This window comes from Ostrinia furnacalis, unplaced genomic scaffold (genome assembly GCF_004193835.3).
Source record: "Ostrinia furnacalis isolate ACB-3 unplaced genomic scaffold, ASM419383v2 OfSCF7395, whole genome shotgun sequence".
Taxonomy (NCBI): domain Eukaryota; kingdom Metazoa; phylum Arthropoda; class Insecta; order Lepidoptera; family Crambidae; genus Ostrinia; species Ostrinia furnacalis.
The window spans coordinates 385,363-401,555 of NW_021137634.1; the positions used below are offsets into that span (position 1 = coordinate 385,363).

Below are 16,193 nucleotides of genomic sequence, written 5' to 3' on the forward strand. Positions count from 1 at the left end.
ATAATCGCGGACGAGCCTGATTTGCGTTGAATTCTTTTATATGATTCGAGACTAATAGACACACCAACGCGTTAATTTTTTTTAACTGGCGGTATAGGCCGAATGATCTCTTTAAGTAGTGTGCCATACGTTATTTTAAAATAATATAGGAGCTAAAAATAGAAATAATTTTTCAATGTCACTGAAAATAAAATTCTTACGATTACATTTTTGTTCGTGAGTATGTAAAATTAAATCGAAAATATTTTTCTGCGGAGAAAAAAAAATAGTAGAGCTAGTTACAAATTAAGAGTAAATTGATACTTACCTATTTATTTCCGAATTTCATGCTAACTAACCGTTATTTCAGATACATTTTCGCGCAATACATTCGATTTCAAAATACTGTTTCACATTTTTGCATGCCATGTGATTAATTATTTGACGAATGTTAAACATATTTTAAATTATAAATATTTATTAACTAGAAGCGCTACTTACAGCTGCTAGAAGATTATGTTAGATGTAACATGGAAATTTAAAATTAGAGTAATTTAGTAACCTCTATCTTTCAGTACCTATTACAATTTGTGTCACCTAAAACCTATGAGTTTATGATGCATTTAGGTCTAAAATGACTTGTTCCAAGTAAAATTTGTCTGAAAACTACTTTTACGTTTGTAACACGTCATTGAGATCACAATCTAATCGTGGAATGGCGAAACCGATGGGAGTCATTGATAAAAGGGCATCATTTACCTATTAAAATTCTTCCCAGTAATGCGCAAGCGATGTTAAAACGATGCTTGTAGGTGGATCACAAAATATTCCTTCTGAAAACTGACATCTTAAACTTTTTTCAGCACCGATGTGATTCACATTCGTTCTACTGGAATGACCACAGCAGTTTCAACACTTTCAATCGTCCATCACATACTGTGGGAATAGTCTCTGAGATCGGAAATCTCAAAATACTCAATTCAATTCAGCAAATAACCATATCCGTTATAAGTATTGAACCAATTTGGTCTTGACAAGGACAAACTTTTCCGGCAATTTTGCTACAGGCAGATGGCCGTTGTCAAAAACTCATTCTTCATCTCTGTTATTGAACTGTCTCCTATATTGAAATTTAGTATCGCACTCGTGGACATATTCAAACTGTTATATGACGCGTTTAAAACCCCCCGGCACTTCTCTACTTTTTCTGGGCGGGCTCTCCTGGATTTACAGGAGTTTCAGTGCTTGTAGGGTAACTTTCAGACTTTATTTAGCTATGGTCAATTACATACACACACATAGGTACACACATTACGTACACATTTAGGTATAGATTCTATAATGATGTTTTATTTACTTGCTAGCAAGTGACCTCTTCGATAACTCGTGTACTAAAACAGTGTTTCACTATGCGCATATGAATGTACAGTAGGTCTAGGTATTGTAAGGGGACAACAACAGTGAGTCGACAGACGTTCAATGGACAGGCCCGATAAACAAAAGACTGTTTACCGATGTTTTAATAAGCTATTAATCAAATTATATGTGCTCATTACTATGTACATAGGGCTTTGTGATATAGAAGTACCTACCTGCCTAATTAACTGCCTAAGTACTTTAAAATAAGTTACTTCGAATAAATTAATGTAATTTATTCTTTGTTATCTCAAATACAGAGTAAAGATGTTTGTAATATTGTACTTCAGGATCCTACCTACCTACATTCATCTGAGTTTTGAATTGCAAATGTTATAAATAATTTCACATTCCAGGTCAAATTGTCTATTCGCTGGATGCGCTGGAGTGGAGCACGAAAAAAGTTGCATTTTGCGGTGCATTTTCTGTCGAGTGCGTGTTGAATGTTATATTGTAGCTGGGATTGCACCGAATACAACAATAAAAGTTTAATTTGAGAAGTGTTTTGCGTTACAAAAAAAGAAAAATTGGAACATTCAAACACACGTTTGGCAGTTGTTTGCGCACTTTACTTTTACTCATTGAATTCTCACAATAAGGCTGAGTTGCACCACCTTAATCGTAACAATAACAATAAACGGTGCCTTTTGTATGGAGTTTGACAGATTTTGACGTTTGTCAAAGTTAAAGTAAGATGGTGCAACTCAACTTAAGAAAATAAGTCAAGGAATTTCAAGGAAAAGATACATACCTACTAATGTCATCGTCCGCGTTAGCCCGACAAGTTTCTCAATTTACATCACTAATTATCCTCTTTTTCCATAATAATATTCATTCAATGGTAATACTTGATCAACTATCTACTTGGAGGAACTTAGCGGAAAAAATATAATAATTTAAATTGACCTGAAACCTGTACCTAAGTAAATTTTATAATATAAAGAATTGTGGTTTTCCTGAATAAAGAAAAATTAAAAATACTGATGCACTTGAGCCGTTGAGCGCAAAACTTCAAGTACGAATCCCGATCACATTAATTTTGAAATATTTTAAGTAATGGCTCTGGCGGATTTCTGGGTCTACTGCGAAACGCCGCCGTCGGCAAAATACATTGACTTCTTACCACAAGGATGTGTCTTTAAGAGCAGTTTTTAAGCGGAAGTCATCTGATGCATAGGTATAATTTACAACATAACAAGATGTTTAATTGCTAGGTAACTTCCTATACGGATTTTGTTAACTATTTAAAGGAATTTTCTTGCACCGTAAATTAAAAGTGTAAATCAGCAAACATCAGCAAAGTGCCAATGAAAGTCTCGTCCAAATAAGTCCAACCGTTTCATAGTTAGTTAGTCAGAGCAAACACGCAGCAGACTACAAAAGCAAATACTATACATTTTTATAGACCTACTTTCATATCCTTGCATTTAGTAAAACTCTATTGACGTACTTACTTACTCTTACAGGTACCGCAATTTATACCTAACTTGTGTTAGGTTGGGAAAACTTGAACACTCATGCGTGTGTTCAAGTTTTCCTTCGCAAATAGAAGCAATTTTCGTTAGCCATTTGAAAACAGGTTTGGTTTAGTCATGGGGAATCCTATGAAGTTTAAGACGGTAAATGCTGCTCTAAGCAGTTTCAGTGGATTATTTCGAATGATTTTTTTAAATTCCACACGAATTTATATCGATATTACATCTGGATTAATCAATATAATTTGACGATTGAATGTATTGAAAGTACTTCATGCTTTCATATAAAAACTTGCAATGATAAATGATCTTTTCCTTACATGTTATTTTACTACCAGTAAACTATTAATTTTTGACATTTTGACTTAGCGAATATAATGACTATTTATGCATGTAAGTAATTCATGTTATGTAGGAATATATGTATGTAATGAGCGGTAATTATGAGTGAATACAGCCAGACACATTAGTTCTATGAATTAGAATTCAATACACAAGTATGCGCTCTTTAGAAGTAAATGTTTTGTGGATGCACAACTTGAATAGGTTGGCAAGATAGCGTGACGATCGAGTTAAATGCCTGTACTCGAGCTGATGACGCTCCGATCAGACTAAAGTTTCCACAATTACGCTGGTTACGCGAAACACCAAGATTGGATTACTTCGACCTACTGTGAAGTGTGTAGGCCTAGGTACTAAACTTTTAACTAGCACAGCTTTCAACCCATATCCAGTCCACCGAGGTCTAGGCATGTTTCTTTGAATAAAATATATCCAATGTTTTGTATGACTAGTAGTTGTTAATTCGATCAATGTAGAGTAAAAGACATTTACGTGTGACACAAGTGCTGGAAAAAAGTAAGTAGGCAAGTAGCTTTTTGAGTGGGGTAAAAAAACTCGGCTCAATTTCATGGGGGCCGCCTTTAACTAAAATAATAGACACGTCAGATCAATTTAATTTTGGTAAGATCTACTCGTAGTTACATTGCCAGTCCATCTAGAACTTTATGATTGTAATAAATTAGAACTACTAAAACTTTAAATAGGTAGGTACCATTTGATTGATAGTATAAGTAATAAAATAAATAAAATATTCACGTTGCAAACATCATGCATGTTTTATTTCACGAGTATGGTTATGCTAAACATGCGCTAACAGTTTTACCAATTCAAACCGAGAGTGACGTTTGTCAGGAGCGAATTATGGCCTGCTTACCTATTCTAGCAAATGATGTTCATTAAAAAAGTAAATGCTGGCGGAATATAAAGTATGTAGCTCAGAAAGACATTGATGCGCGAGCGCAGTCATAGATCACGGACAAAAAGACGGAGTAGACACTACTTAGTTGAAAACTTTATAGAGGCTCTTCTCCATAAAATAAAAAAGTATTTTAAACAGCTCCTAAAATTATTCATGTCCTTGGATTTAGGCCAGTCGGTAGGTACGTAATACCTACGTATGCAGTACTTAGAGGCCGACTACTTTTTAACAACAGAAAACATTTAGACGAAAGTATTTAAACAATTTCAACCTATTTGATGGAAATTAAATTGGTATACTCACATATTCCAGCATTTAATGTTAGTATTAACAAAACACGGAATCGTTAAGACGCGTTTAAAATTAATTTAATTTAGAATATCCTGCTAAATAAATGGTCATGTTTTTGTAACGTCACTGAATGCATATTTTTTCTCTTGGTGAAATGCATTTATTGTACAATCACGGCCATGGTCTTATCCTAAAACTGTATTTCGTGAAAGTAAACCAAAATATAACGATCATCTTGTTTTTGTTTCAAGTGAATCGAGCCTAACCCTAAATCACACTTCACNTACTTTACTCCTTATGGTTTGGCTACTCTTTTTTAACGTTACGTACCTACCTACTAGGTATTTCATAAAACTAATTGGTAAATATTAATCCCTTCATATAACATATTGTTTCATGTATTATGGATTACGATGGTGTCGGTATGTGTAGAAGCGACGTCCGTGCAAATGCGTCAGCCAGCTATCGTACTACCTTCGATGTTAAAATTTTGGTAATGCGATCATTTTTATGGGAAACAATAGGGTCTCGCTTTTAGTATTGTGTGTAAATGTAAGAGGACTCCTGCGCACGCGTGGGCCTCGTTGCCAACAGAATTAGCTCTTTGTTTTATCGCAGTTCCACACTGAACATACCCGATGATACTCTTAAACTTTTGTTTTACGACATGAAAACACCATTTGCATTTTTAAGAGTGGTCTGCTTTTATTGCTGAGGTCAGTAGGCATAAAATAAAATTAGTAAGGAATGAAGATGAAATAAAAATAGCATAGGAACATGTGAGGATGCAATGTGAGACGTAAATCTGCCTAATGTTCAGCAAATAATAGAGCTGATAAGTAGTTTAAATTGATAGGCATCTGCCCAATGTACCCCAAATAATAGAGCGAACCGAACTGTTAAGTAGTTTAAATTGAAAAGCAATTCTTTTTTTGCACGTCTGTTCATGAGATGGGAAAAAATATGTATGATATGCTTTGATTCAAATCATTTGACAAACGCGGGCTCATTGAATGATAGAAGTTTGTATGGGTAACCTAGGTACCTAGTTCCAGTCCGCGCAAATAAATGAAATAGTTTTAAGCAATCTTGCTAACAAATCAATCTGTATAAAATTGACACTGAATTGTATACACACATAACAGTAGATAATATGTATATTTGACAAAATTACTAAATAGGTATATGTAAACTGAAGCGAACGGTACAGCTAGCACGAAAAACTTTCGAGTTCGAATCGTTTGCGTCTTCGAATCGCCATCAAAAGATTTAGTACGAAAACTACAACAGAGCCCTTGTGAACGTGTCGTAAAGTGAACTTAGTATGAGAAATGGTTGCACAAAACTTATTGTGAGAATCAAAATTGTCACGTTATCGTTAAATTCGAAGATTGAGTATCGAATTTTGTCGAATACGCAAACGATTCGAACTCGAAAGTTTTTCGTGCTAGCCGTACGGGACTATACACATTTAATTGTAAATAGACATTGGTCATTGTCATTAATTATATCTTAATTACTAGACCTCAAAATTATAATATACATAGATAGGCAGATAAGTAATGTCCATATCTCCTATTTCCAAATTCATTATTACGATGAGACGTGAGATTTTTTTTAAATCTGGTCACTGGTTCACTTAAAATAACCGAACTCATCTATTCCAGTTTCAAATAATATTCAGACATAAACATTTATTTCATACTAAATTGATCAAGAATTTAAATCGACCCTCAATCTCTTAATGTAGAGCCACCAAAATATGTTTAGTAAAGAAATAAAATGTAACTACATGTTTATAAATAGAGTAGGTTTTATTACTACTATCTACGAAGATGTAAAATACTTCAAATATGGTAGGTAAGATCCTCATCATATTATATCTACGAGTCGATTACGACTACGAATTTTCAGTCTCGTAGTCGAGCTTATTGCCTAGGTATTTACTCTATGAAACGACATCGGCGGAAATACCTATACTTTTATATCTTATCGTTACTTACTAATTAGATAGTTTTTAATGGTAAAAGCTACTTTCCGAATAAAAATACAAAGTAGAAATTTCTTCTGTATTTATCATCGTAGTTTAAAAAAAATCTGGTCAATCAGTTTAGAATTTAACAAGCGTATACATAACTATTTATTTCCGCTACTTTGGTTCATGGTAAGTGCTAATTTAAAGATTGAAGTTGCCATCTATTTATCAGTAATTTATTCCCTCCATAATACGTTACATGTACATTTCTTATTCCAAGCGGCTCTTGGTCTGTCAATCGTGGGTTATTTAGATAGCTGGGTATATACATGGAAAAATCTGGCGTACCGTGGATGTCATTATTTATCGTAAGTGTGATAACTCACACATCATGTATGCGAAGCACGGTGCCAGTCTATCACTTAACATACATTACGATACAAAGGAAGTGCTATTGTATTCTCTACTTACTTCTATAACGCGTGATTAAGTACCTATGCTTATGTACTTTAGCCATTTTAAGCAAATCACAATCATTTACAATCGTGCCACGGAAAACAATAAAACTCATACAGAAAACAATGTGCCTGCTTTTTCATATATAGCTTGATATAGAGCATTAGTCCTCCATCAAGATCCCATAGCATTCATAATTTGCTTTGTTTATAAGCAAAAGTTGAACCTCGCTGATTGTTATTTGATTCGAATGGGACTCCATAAAAATAGGTACCTACTTACCCATTTAACGGCTGTGTATGGAATAAAATAACGAAAATAAATTTTCAAAAATTATTCTACAGTTAAAAATTTATCCGGTAACGACAATTAATAAATTAATGAACTAATTAATTAAAGTAATATATGTACTGTACATAATTTTCGTTTCGTTTGTATTTAGTACTCGTATTCTTTCTATTATCTCGAATGTCAATATCAATTAACAATAGGGACTAACAATTGTAATCAAACACATTTTAAAATACATAAATAAAATGATATATTTATTTATAATTAAATGCACCATGTTTTTAAGTCTAGATAATATAATACTGTATGTAGTTGTAGGTATCTATAAAATATTCATATTGTACTTATGCTAATTAGGCACTTACTTAACTAATAAAAAAACTAATAAATTGTTCTATAAAACGTAATAATCACCTATCATTACGACTAGCCTTTTATGTTATCTTCTATGATTGTAACTTAGTGCATTGTAACAACTAACCACTTCATGTAAAATAAGAAGTGATACGAGTATCAACACGATACAAAATACGAGATAAAAGTACAATGATTGCATTAGTGAAGCATATATGTAATGACTAATATCATGAAAATATTATCTCTATTAAATCATACAATATTCACAGAACTTGAGAACATACGAAATCACCAAGTAGTAAATTAATATTTAATTGTCTTCGCCTTTAATTTACAGCTATTATGTAGGTATTCTGGTTTTATTTCATAATCTATTTAATACTGGCTAAAACAATAATTAAGTACAAAAACGCCTTCTTAATACAAATCATACCCCTCTATACTTCTTAACTAATAAATGCAGTAGGCTGAACTATATCAATATTTCAGTACAATCATGTAAATGTTTGAACGAAAAAATGCGTAAAGTAGTTTGCAAAAAATACACCTGCAGTGTTCGTTTGTATAAACAAAATAATACTGAATTATACAATGTATTACAACTAAGTACTTATTTACTTAATGGCAAGACTTTAATAGCAAAATACACAAAAGACAATAACATGTCTTATCGGCCGAGCTTACTCGAGTGGAAGACAAACCCTTGATATCTACATGTGAGGTTGTGAGTCACTCTCGGGGGCTGGTGGTATGTCCACGTAGTCTTTGACCTCCCAGTTATCTTCGGGCTCTTCAGGGAGGTGCGGGGGGAAGGCTGACCGGACGAGGGGCACCCCCCCATCGTCTAGCGAAAGGTATGCTTTGATCTTAGCCGCTGTCTCCTCATCAGGCGTCTGGAAGGCCCGCGCGTTAAAAGCTCCACCGATATCTTCGCTCGGCAGCTCCCAGATATGCCACTGAGCAGTCATTTTGAAATTCTGTGAACAACAGTGACTAAATTACTGATAGGTAGAGTAGTGATAGTACGAATGATAATGCAAAATTGTGACAAAACTCTCGAATATTTCCTGCAACAGATCAACAATCTCGATTGATTTGTGAATTAAGTATAAAAATACTTTCGGTATTAGTATGTATAGAAAAAAATTATCGGCACCTTATAAATCAATGCAAAGACCTCTTGAAAAACTTATCTAATAAAATAACTTAGATTCAAATTCTATACTGAAATGTATCAGGTAGAAGCGTCCGTATTTCGACATCAATAATGAAACGAACTAGTAAGTAGGTAAATCTTTTCGTACGTTTAGTTAAATTTACAAGTGGCGCACCTAGCAATTAGCTAATGAAAACACCTTATTAAGCAACACCGCATAGATATCTAATGAAATTGTAATAAAATGTTTTTCGATAAACTGAAATTACTTATTCCATTTCTGATTGAAACTGGCTTAATTGAGCAGCATTGGTAATTTTACATACTGATTAGTATTTATGTTTTGTAGTATTCTAAACTTTGTCTTAATCGTNAGTTCATGTGACGTTTACGAGTAAGCCATTCTGGCTTACTAAAATCTGCCTCACCTTTCGTGCACTGACTATCTATCTAGGTTTTATTAATCTAAGGTAACGTATCCCAAACATTTTTATCTTTTAAATAATCATCGACTTTATAGTAGCCCTTTTTCATTGAGGTACTTTTAATATGTGCTTTGAATTTATGAATGGGTAGTTCTACAACAGTTTGTGGTAATTTATTAAAGAATTTAATACAAAGAATTTAATACTAATAATACTACTAATAATAATAATCAATATTATTGAAACGAACTAGTAAGTAGGTAAATCTTTTCGTACGTTTAGTTCAATTTACAAGTGGCGCACCTACCAATTAGCTAATGAAAACACCTTATAAGCAACACCACATAGATATCTAATGAAATTGTAATAAAATGTTTTTCGACAATAGTACCAATTCCATTTCTGATTGAAACTGGCTTAATTGAGCAGCGTTAGTAATTACACACTGATTAGTATTTATGTTATGTAGATAGGCAAGTACTCTAAACTTTGTCTTAATTGTACACAATTATGTATATTGTTTTAAACGTATAGGTAGGTATAGTAAATGTTACATTTTATTATCTAAGTAGGTGTACTTAGTAAATTAGGGGATATCCACCAAATAAAAGTTAGAAACAAAGTTAAGAAAAATATTTTCATAACTGCGCCTATCTCTACCACTTAAGCTCATTATTTGTATTAACCGACTTGGTGACAATAAGACAAATTAGTGTCAAAGGTTGAACCCTACTTATGTCAAAGAAACATTAACTAAGTACCTATCTCTTTACTAACTTTTCTACAAATAATAATATGTTGAGCACATAATATTGAAGTGATTAAACAGAAATTACTAATGATGTTTAAGAATAGTATATTCGAAATACTTACTTAACATAAATAATAATTAGTATCAATGCAGTTTAGTGATTTCTTTCTATGAAGAAGATTCATCTATCTATGACCACAAGCTTGTTGTATCAACAATAGCAATAGTTATTAACCGCAATTAATATGATACTACACAATCCAACGACGACTTCCGTCGGATACGTATCAAACAGCAACCACAAGAAACCTTGATTAAAGTAAGGTTGTAGGTGGTTTTATCTTTAAAGCCATAAAATGTAATATACTGGCAAAAAACAAAATTTTAAAAATACATGAAGTTAATAACCACCATAAAGAGATGTTATTTGTTTACAAGCTGGCTAAAAATAAAGAGCAAAACTTAATCAAGCTGGAAAGTAATTAATAAAGTAGATAGTAAGACACAAGCATGATAAATCAGTGTGCTTATGCTTTGCGTACAGTTTGTTTATTAATCGCACTATCAAAGTAAACCAACACTTTACACGTCATGTTTTCACAAAGAAAAATATTTGACATGTAGCAACATTTTAAAATGTCTAGATAAATTGTGACAAATTAGCGAGCGGTTTATAGTTGATCCGATGCGCTGGGTGACGCATGACGTGGATAAGTTACGAGTCTCATCATAAAATAGTGAGACGAGTAGGTACATACTGAAACTGAAATTATGATATCTAAGCACGATACGATGAAAATCCATGGTTTAATCATTGAAAAGGTCGCTTGTTAGCTAGCATAGAACAAAATAATACTATTAATGATACAAACCAAAAAGGGTTTATTGCTTTACAATTAACAAGATTATCTCCTCCCCGGGTCCGGAAGAGATCGCTTCCTAGAGATAAGACCGCATAAAGTGTGCCGTTCTAATTTTTATAATCGTCCGTTTTGTGTGGTATGTGGTGATATACTCGTAGAGTAGTGTTATCCCTACCCCTACCTACCTAGTTCAAAAAATATTTTATATAATTTATCCGCAGTAAAGAAGTTTATGTAATTTATTTTGATGGAATGGAGAGAACACGTGAGATGACGCTAGTGTTGACAAACAATAGGATTTGACGTTCGCACCGGCTTATCATTTTACGACACCTACCTCAGGATGATAAATTGTGCCTATCCAACTCTAGCATCAATTGGTTCTCAAACTGTGTAATATTGTGGCAAAATCAATTAGGATCTTATTATTTAACTTAAGTTATACTTTATCATTAAAAAAAATCAGATTAGCCAAGCTTTCAAAAGCTTTTTCTGTGACTACATACATGCATTTGGTGAAGGCGACAATAACCCAACGGTGAAGGTGTCGGACTGGCCGACTCATGATCCAAGGAACGCTGGTTCGAATCCCGCCGCCGCTGCAATATTGTGGTGAACCGACCCATTGAGAATTCATACATGAATATTTTAAAATTTAATGTACCCTAGTGGGAAAAGAAGAATAATAGAGTCGTGGACCTATGTGAATAACCCACATGAGTCAAATCTGAGACATTCCATACAACGTTGATAAAGCGAACGCACCATTCAACATGCCACAAAACATCCTCATATTAAATCACACTGTTATGTATACGCTACTGATATTTATTGTCATTCATTAAATTACTAGCAGGTATTTTATTACCATGTACCTAAGTAGGTAATTAAAATTATAAATGACTATTCTCATAATACTGCACTAGTGTTAGGCAAATAGGCATTAAACAGGATTAAAGCGTACATGCGGCATGACATGCGGTCGGACTTGAATATTTTGTCGTCATTATTCTCATAGGCGCTTGTATGTTATTTACTGTAGGAACGCTTGATACTGGGTGATGTTTGACAGCAGTTGAAGATAAAGTACTCGTAGTTTCTTTAAATATTCTAGGTGTAGAAGACAATAGGTATACCTACTTCTGGAAGATGTGAGTAAGGAAAGCTTGGTTTAGTTTATGCATTGTTAAAGAAGCTGAAGCAATCCTGGGGTGTGATCATGTTATCACCAGGAACCAAGGTTCGAAAATATCCGATATTTATGATATATATCCGATATACATATATCATAAGGATATTTTCGAACCCTGCCAGGAACTACCTATAATAGTCGAGAAATGTGTTTGTATACAACTTTCAGCATGTGCAAATCAATGGAAGTACAACTGATAACTCAGTCTGTAGAAAATTAACTACAATAACAGTTGACAATTACCTACTTATTATGTATTTAAGATACTGCAGTATTTGCTGTCGTCCGTACTTGACATTTGTTGGCTTTTCTTGCAACACAACTGGTTGCTGCAACGAAATAAAAGCTTTAAGGTGGCCACACATCGGCTCCTAACCGTACCTCCGGCAAGCAGTGGTGTTGCAGACAGTAGTAGTCCTGCGTGCCATCATGGTGGCACCAGGTTCCATCGGGAAAGTAGGGGTCGAGACCAGCGTCGTTGAGCTCCACTCGTGGCGCGTAGAAGCCTCCGCCCGCCGCGCGCCGGCAGAACACCGCGCAACCCATCCACATGCGCGCTGAAACAACACAAGTGTGGCTGCCTCCTAAAGTGTGATCAAGAGTCGCAGAACGGAAGAAAGCTATGGGGAACAAATGTGGAATGGAAATGTAGTTTTTGAACTGTCTGCGTAAAATAGTGACTGACAATTTTGGTACAAAAAATATGACAAAAATAGACTGAACTATCACGGTGATCTTACCATTCACGTTGCAATAAAATAAAAATTACTACAGCCATAATTCAAATTCAAATTCAAATTATTTATACCTACCATACCTTGTAGTTAGGTGTTAATAATAATATTAGTCTGCCTTATTGTTTTGTAACATTCGCAGTCTACTAGCGAGGACCATGGATATGTTTGCATCCATCTACGAATAATGACTTGAATTCCTTATTCGCTCTTTTCAGTAGAACTTATTAGAAGAAGATAATAATATTGAATTGATTAACGACAAATTAAATCCAGTTAAATCGTGCATTCCAATGTCGTAGTTATATTTCGTAGTCTGCTACGAAAAGCACAAATAAAGTTCATATTTTCGTAACGTAACTACTACTACGACACTACTGCTGCTACGGCAGAAAAATCGTAGCTGCTGACGAAAAAAATGAAGCAAATTCAAGTTTTCGTAGCTCACGGAGCTACAACTACGACACTGCTACTGCTACGATAGAAAAGTCATAGCTTTTATCGAAAAAATGGAGCAAGGAAGTTTGTTTTCGTAGCTCACGTAGCTACTGCTACGACACTACTACTACTGCTACGATAGAAATGGAGCAAGGAGTTTGTTTTCGTAGCTCAAGTAGCTACTTCTACGACCCACTACTGCTACTGCTACGATAGAAATGTAGTAGCTGCTGACGAAAAATGGAGCAAGTTTTTTTTCGTAGCTCACGTAGCTACTGCTACGACACTCCCACTGCTACGATAAAAATGTCGTAGCCACTGAAGAATAAATGGAGCAAGTTTGTTTTCGTAGCTCACGTAGCTACTGCTACGACACTCCCACTGCTACGATAAAAATGTCGTAGCCACTGAAGAATAAATGGAGCAAGTTTGTTTTCATAGCTCACGTAGCTACTGCTACGACACTACTACTACTACTACTACGACAGTATCGTAGCTGCTGGCGAAAAAATGGAGCAAGGAGTTTGTTTTCGTAGCTACTGCTACACTACTAACTGCTACGATAGAAATATCGTAGCTGTTGGCGATAAAAAAAAGCAAGTTGGTTCATGTTTTCAATGCTCACTTCTACGACGCGACACTACTACTACGATATTAATGTCGTAGCTGCTGGCGNAGCTGACAAAAAAGGGAGAAGAATAAGGCCCAGTTTTTTAATTCATAGTTAAAATAACTAATTGTAAAATTTTGCTACTAATGGTTAAATATTAACAAAATGTAAACAATTAGTTAAAAAATGTACTAAAAGTCAAGCTAACCATTGTTCGAAAAACATTTTTTCTGATATTTAATCACTTGTCATTTGACATCTTTCAAATTTGACCATTGGTTATTTTAACTACGAATCAAAAAACCGGGCCTAAGAAGAGTTCATGTTTCGCGCTCTGTTGCCTTTTAGAGAAGGCAACCCTAGCTTCTTGGCCTCCCTGTAGAGGTTAAATAAAGGCTGGTTATGGTGAGCTCACTAGGGTCGTGCGGCGCCTGCAGGCCGCCTGCGCGCGCGTCCAGCGCCGGTACTCGCGCCGCGAACTCCGCGCACTTGCGGCTGGCCAACTCGCCCGCGGTCACGCGCGTCTTCTTGCCGCACACCTGCGAAGAATGTTTATAATGTTGTTCTCTTTAACTGGCATTGAAAAATATATTTCACGTTGTCCATTCAACTTATTTCATTTTAATAAAGTTCATAATATCAGAGTAAATACAAATGCGTAGGTCATCTTCATAGAAACGCCCGAGCGCGATTTGTATGGGAGCGCGCCAATACGTATGCGGCGCGCACGCACACACTGACAAAATTTAGCGTTGATTACGGTGACTCTGATAATATGGTGAAATCAATTCTGAAAACAATAGGTAATTTTAAACCTGACACCAGCCGACCTGGTAATGGCTGGTATTTAAATGGACAATGTTTTCGTGGCAATAATTTTCTAAGGGGACACGAGCCGTAGTCTTACGGCGCTTTTGATAAGTGGAAAGTGGAAACGGTTGTTACATAGTAGCGCCTTTATTCATTCCTCTTAATAATTACGTCTTCAAATGGGCCGAAGTAGATAGGATATCATTCATCATGTAGGTATGGAAGTTGTATCAGCTCTATCTGTATCAAAGTCAAACCAAGGGATAGTTGAAGTTCCTCGTTTAGCTAAGGTTTTTATCTTACCTTGGAATCATCGCAGAGCACGACATCATACCCGGTGCCGCTGCAGCCCTCAGCTAACGAACACATGCGGCGCCTCTCACGAAAGCCACGCGCACGCGCCGTGCAGCCCGAGCGGCAGACTGCCTCTCGCCAGGTGCCCCAGCCACCCTCCCCCGCTTCCCCTGCTCCCTCCTCCGGTCTAGGGGCTGGGCTGGTCGTAGGACCGGCTCCGGCGGGGACGCACTCTCCACCTTGACACCACTGGAAGCAGGTGCAGATGATGTGATGGAAAATAACTTAGACCTCAGGTTACACCTGATAGTTGTATCGTGGATGGAAGACGACCTCAAACTTGTGACAGTGTAAAAAAAACCACCAGTAGACCTAAGATGCGCGCCGCGATAAGCGGTTATCACGCCATTTTATCGATTTTGCCCATACATTTTGACGTCGATGAAAGTTATCACGGCGCGCATCTTAGGCCTACTGAACTACCTACTTTTCTCTACGAATCTGGTACAAGATCTGATCATAGAGTGATTAAATATTTTGAAGATAGCGCAACACACGTACAAAATTGTATGTTAGCAATTGTGATGAAAGGTGAATTTGCATTAGTTTATTGTACCAACTCGTCGTTTCATGAGCACTTGAAGAAAATATATTTTCTTGTCTAGCCCACATGTCTGAAATCTTTTTTTTTTACATACAGATCTAACCTTCTGATTCCCGCAAGGCGTCCCGGGCAGCGCGGGCCCGGCGTAGTAGAACCCGGCGCGGTGCGGCGTGCGGCACGCCAGCTGCGCACACTGCTCGCCGGCGGGGCCCGGCGGTGACGGCGCTGCGTCCGAGTCGCGAAGGAGGATCTGGAATCAACGCCCGAATATCTTTCATTTATGAGAATTATGAGTTTCAAGCTAATGATTATGACTTTTCTGCTACAAGTGATATAAATTCAAAGCAACACTGAAATATTATTTGTGTATAGGTATCTCTTTAATTAAACCCTAGACCAGCATCTACCGTTTGTTTTCCAACTTATTTGAAAAGAAGAACATCTGCTGTTAATGTATCTTCACCCTGAACGCCTGAAGTGTTACGTATACTTTTTTTGGGTTACCTACGTGAGTGCGACAAACGTTACATCGAATTTTGTTTCTTCGAAAACCTTTCTGCGAAGTTATTATACTGCGACGCCTTGTTATATCGATGCCTTGTTACTGCGATGTTACGTTACATCGAAAAACTTTACTGCGAACGATTTTATAGTCGTATTTTATAATTTATTTATATTTATGTTTCTATTCTTATGTTATTTAATCAAGGATGTAACTGTTAAATATATGTAATAAGTAAATAAAATGTAATGTATTTATAATCTTATTTCATCTATAATTTTGTACCGCCCACTTTATTCTATGTATGTATGTA

The 16,193-nt window shown here is 35.7% G+C and overlaps 1 protein-coding gene across 1 annotated transcript in view; it reads right to left on the bottom strand.

The window, feature by feature from the left end:
* Nucleotides 1-8,127: 8,127 nt before the first annotated feature.
* Nucleotides 8,128-16,193, bottom strand: part of LOC114364417 (A disintegrin and metalloproteinase with thrombospondin motifs adt-2) — a 20,986-nt gene continuing 12,920 nt past the window's right edge. The window contains exons 12-13 of the mRNA XM_028320581.1: nucleotides 12,270-12,445; nucleotides 8,128-8,478 (exon numbers count right to left, since the gene is read on the bottom strand). Coding sequence (XP_028176382.1) covers nucleotides 8,212-8,478; nucleotides 12,270-12,445 — 443 coding nt within the window. The 3' untranslated portion in view covers nucleotides 8,128-8,211. The remainder of the gene's footprint in view (nucleotides 8,479-12,269; nucleotides 12,446-16,193) is intronic.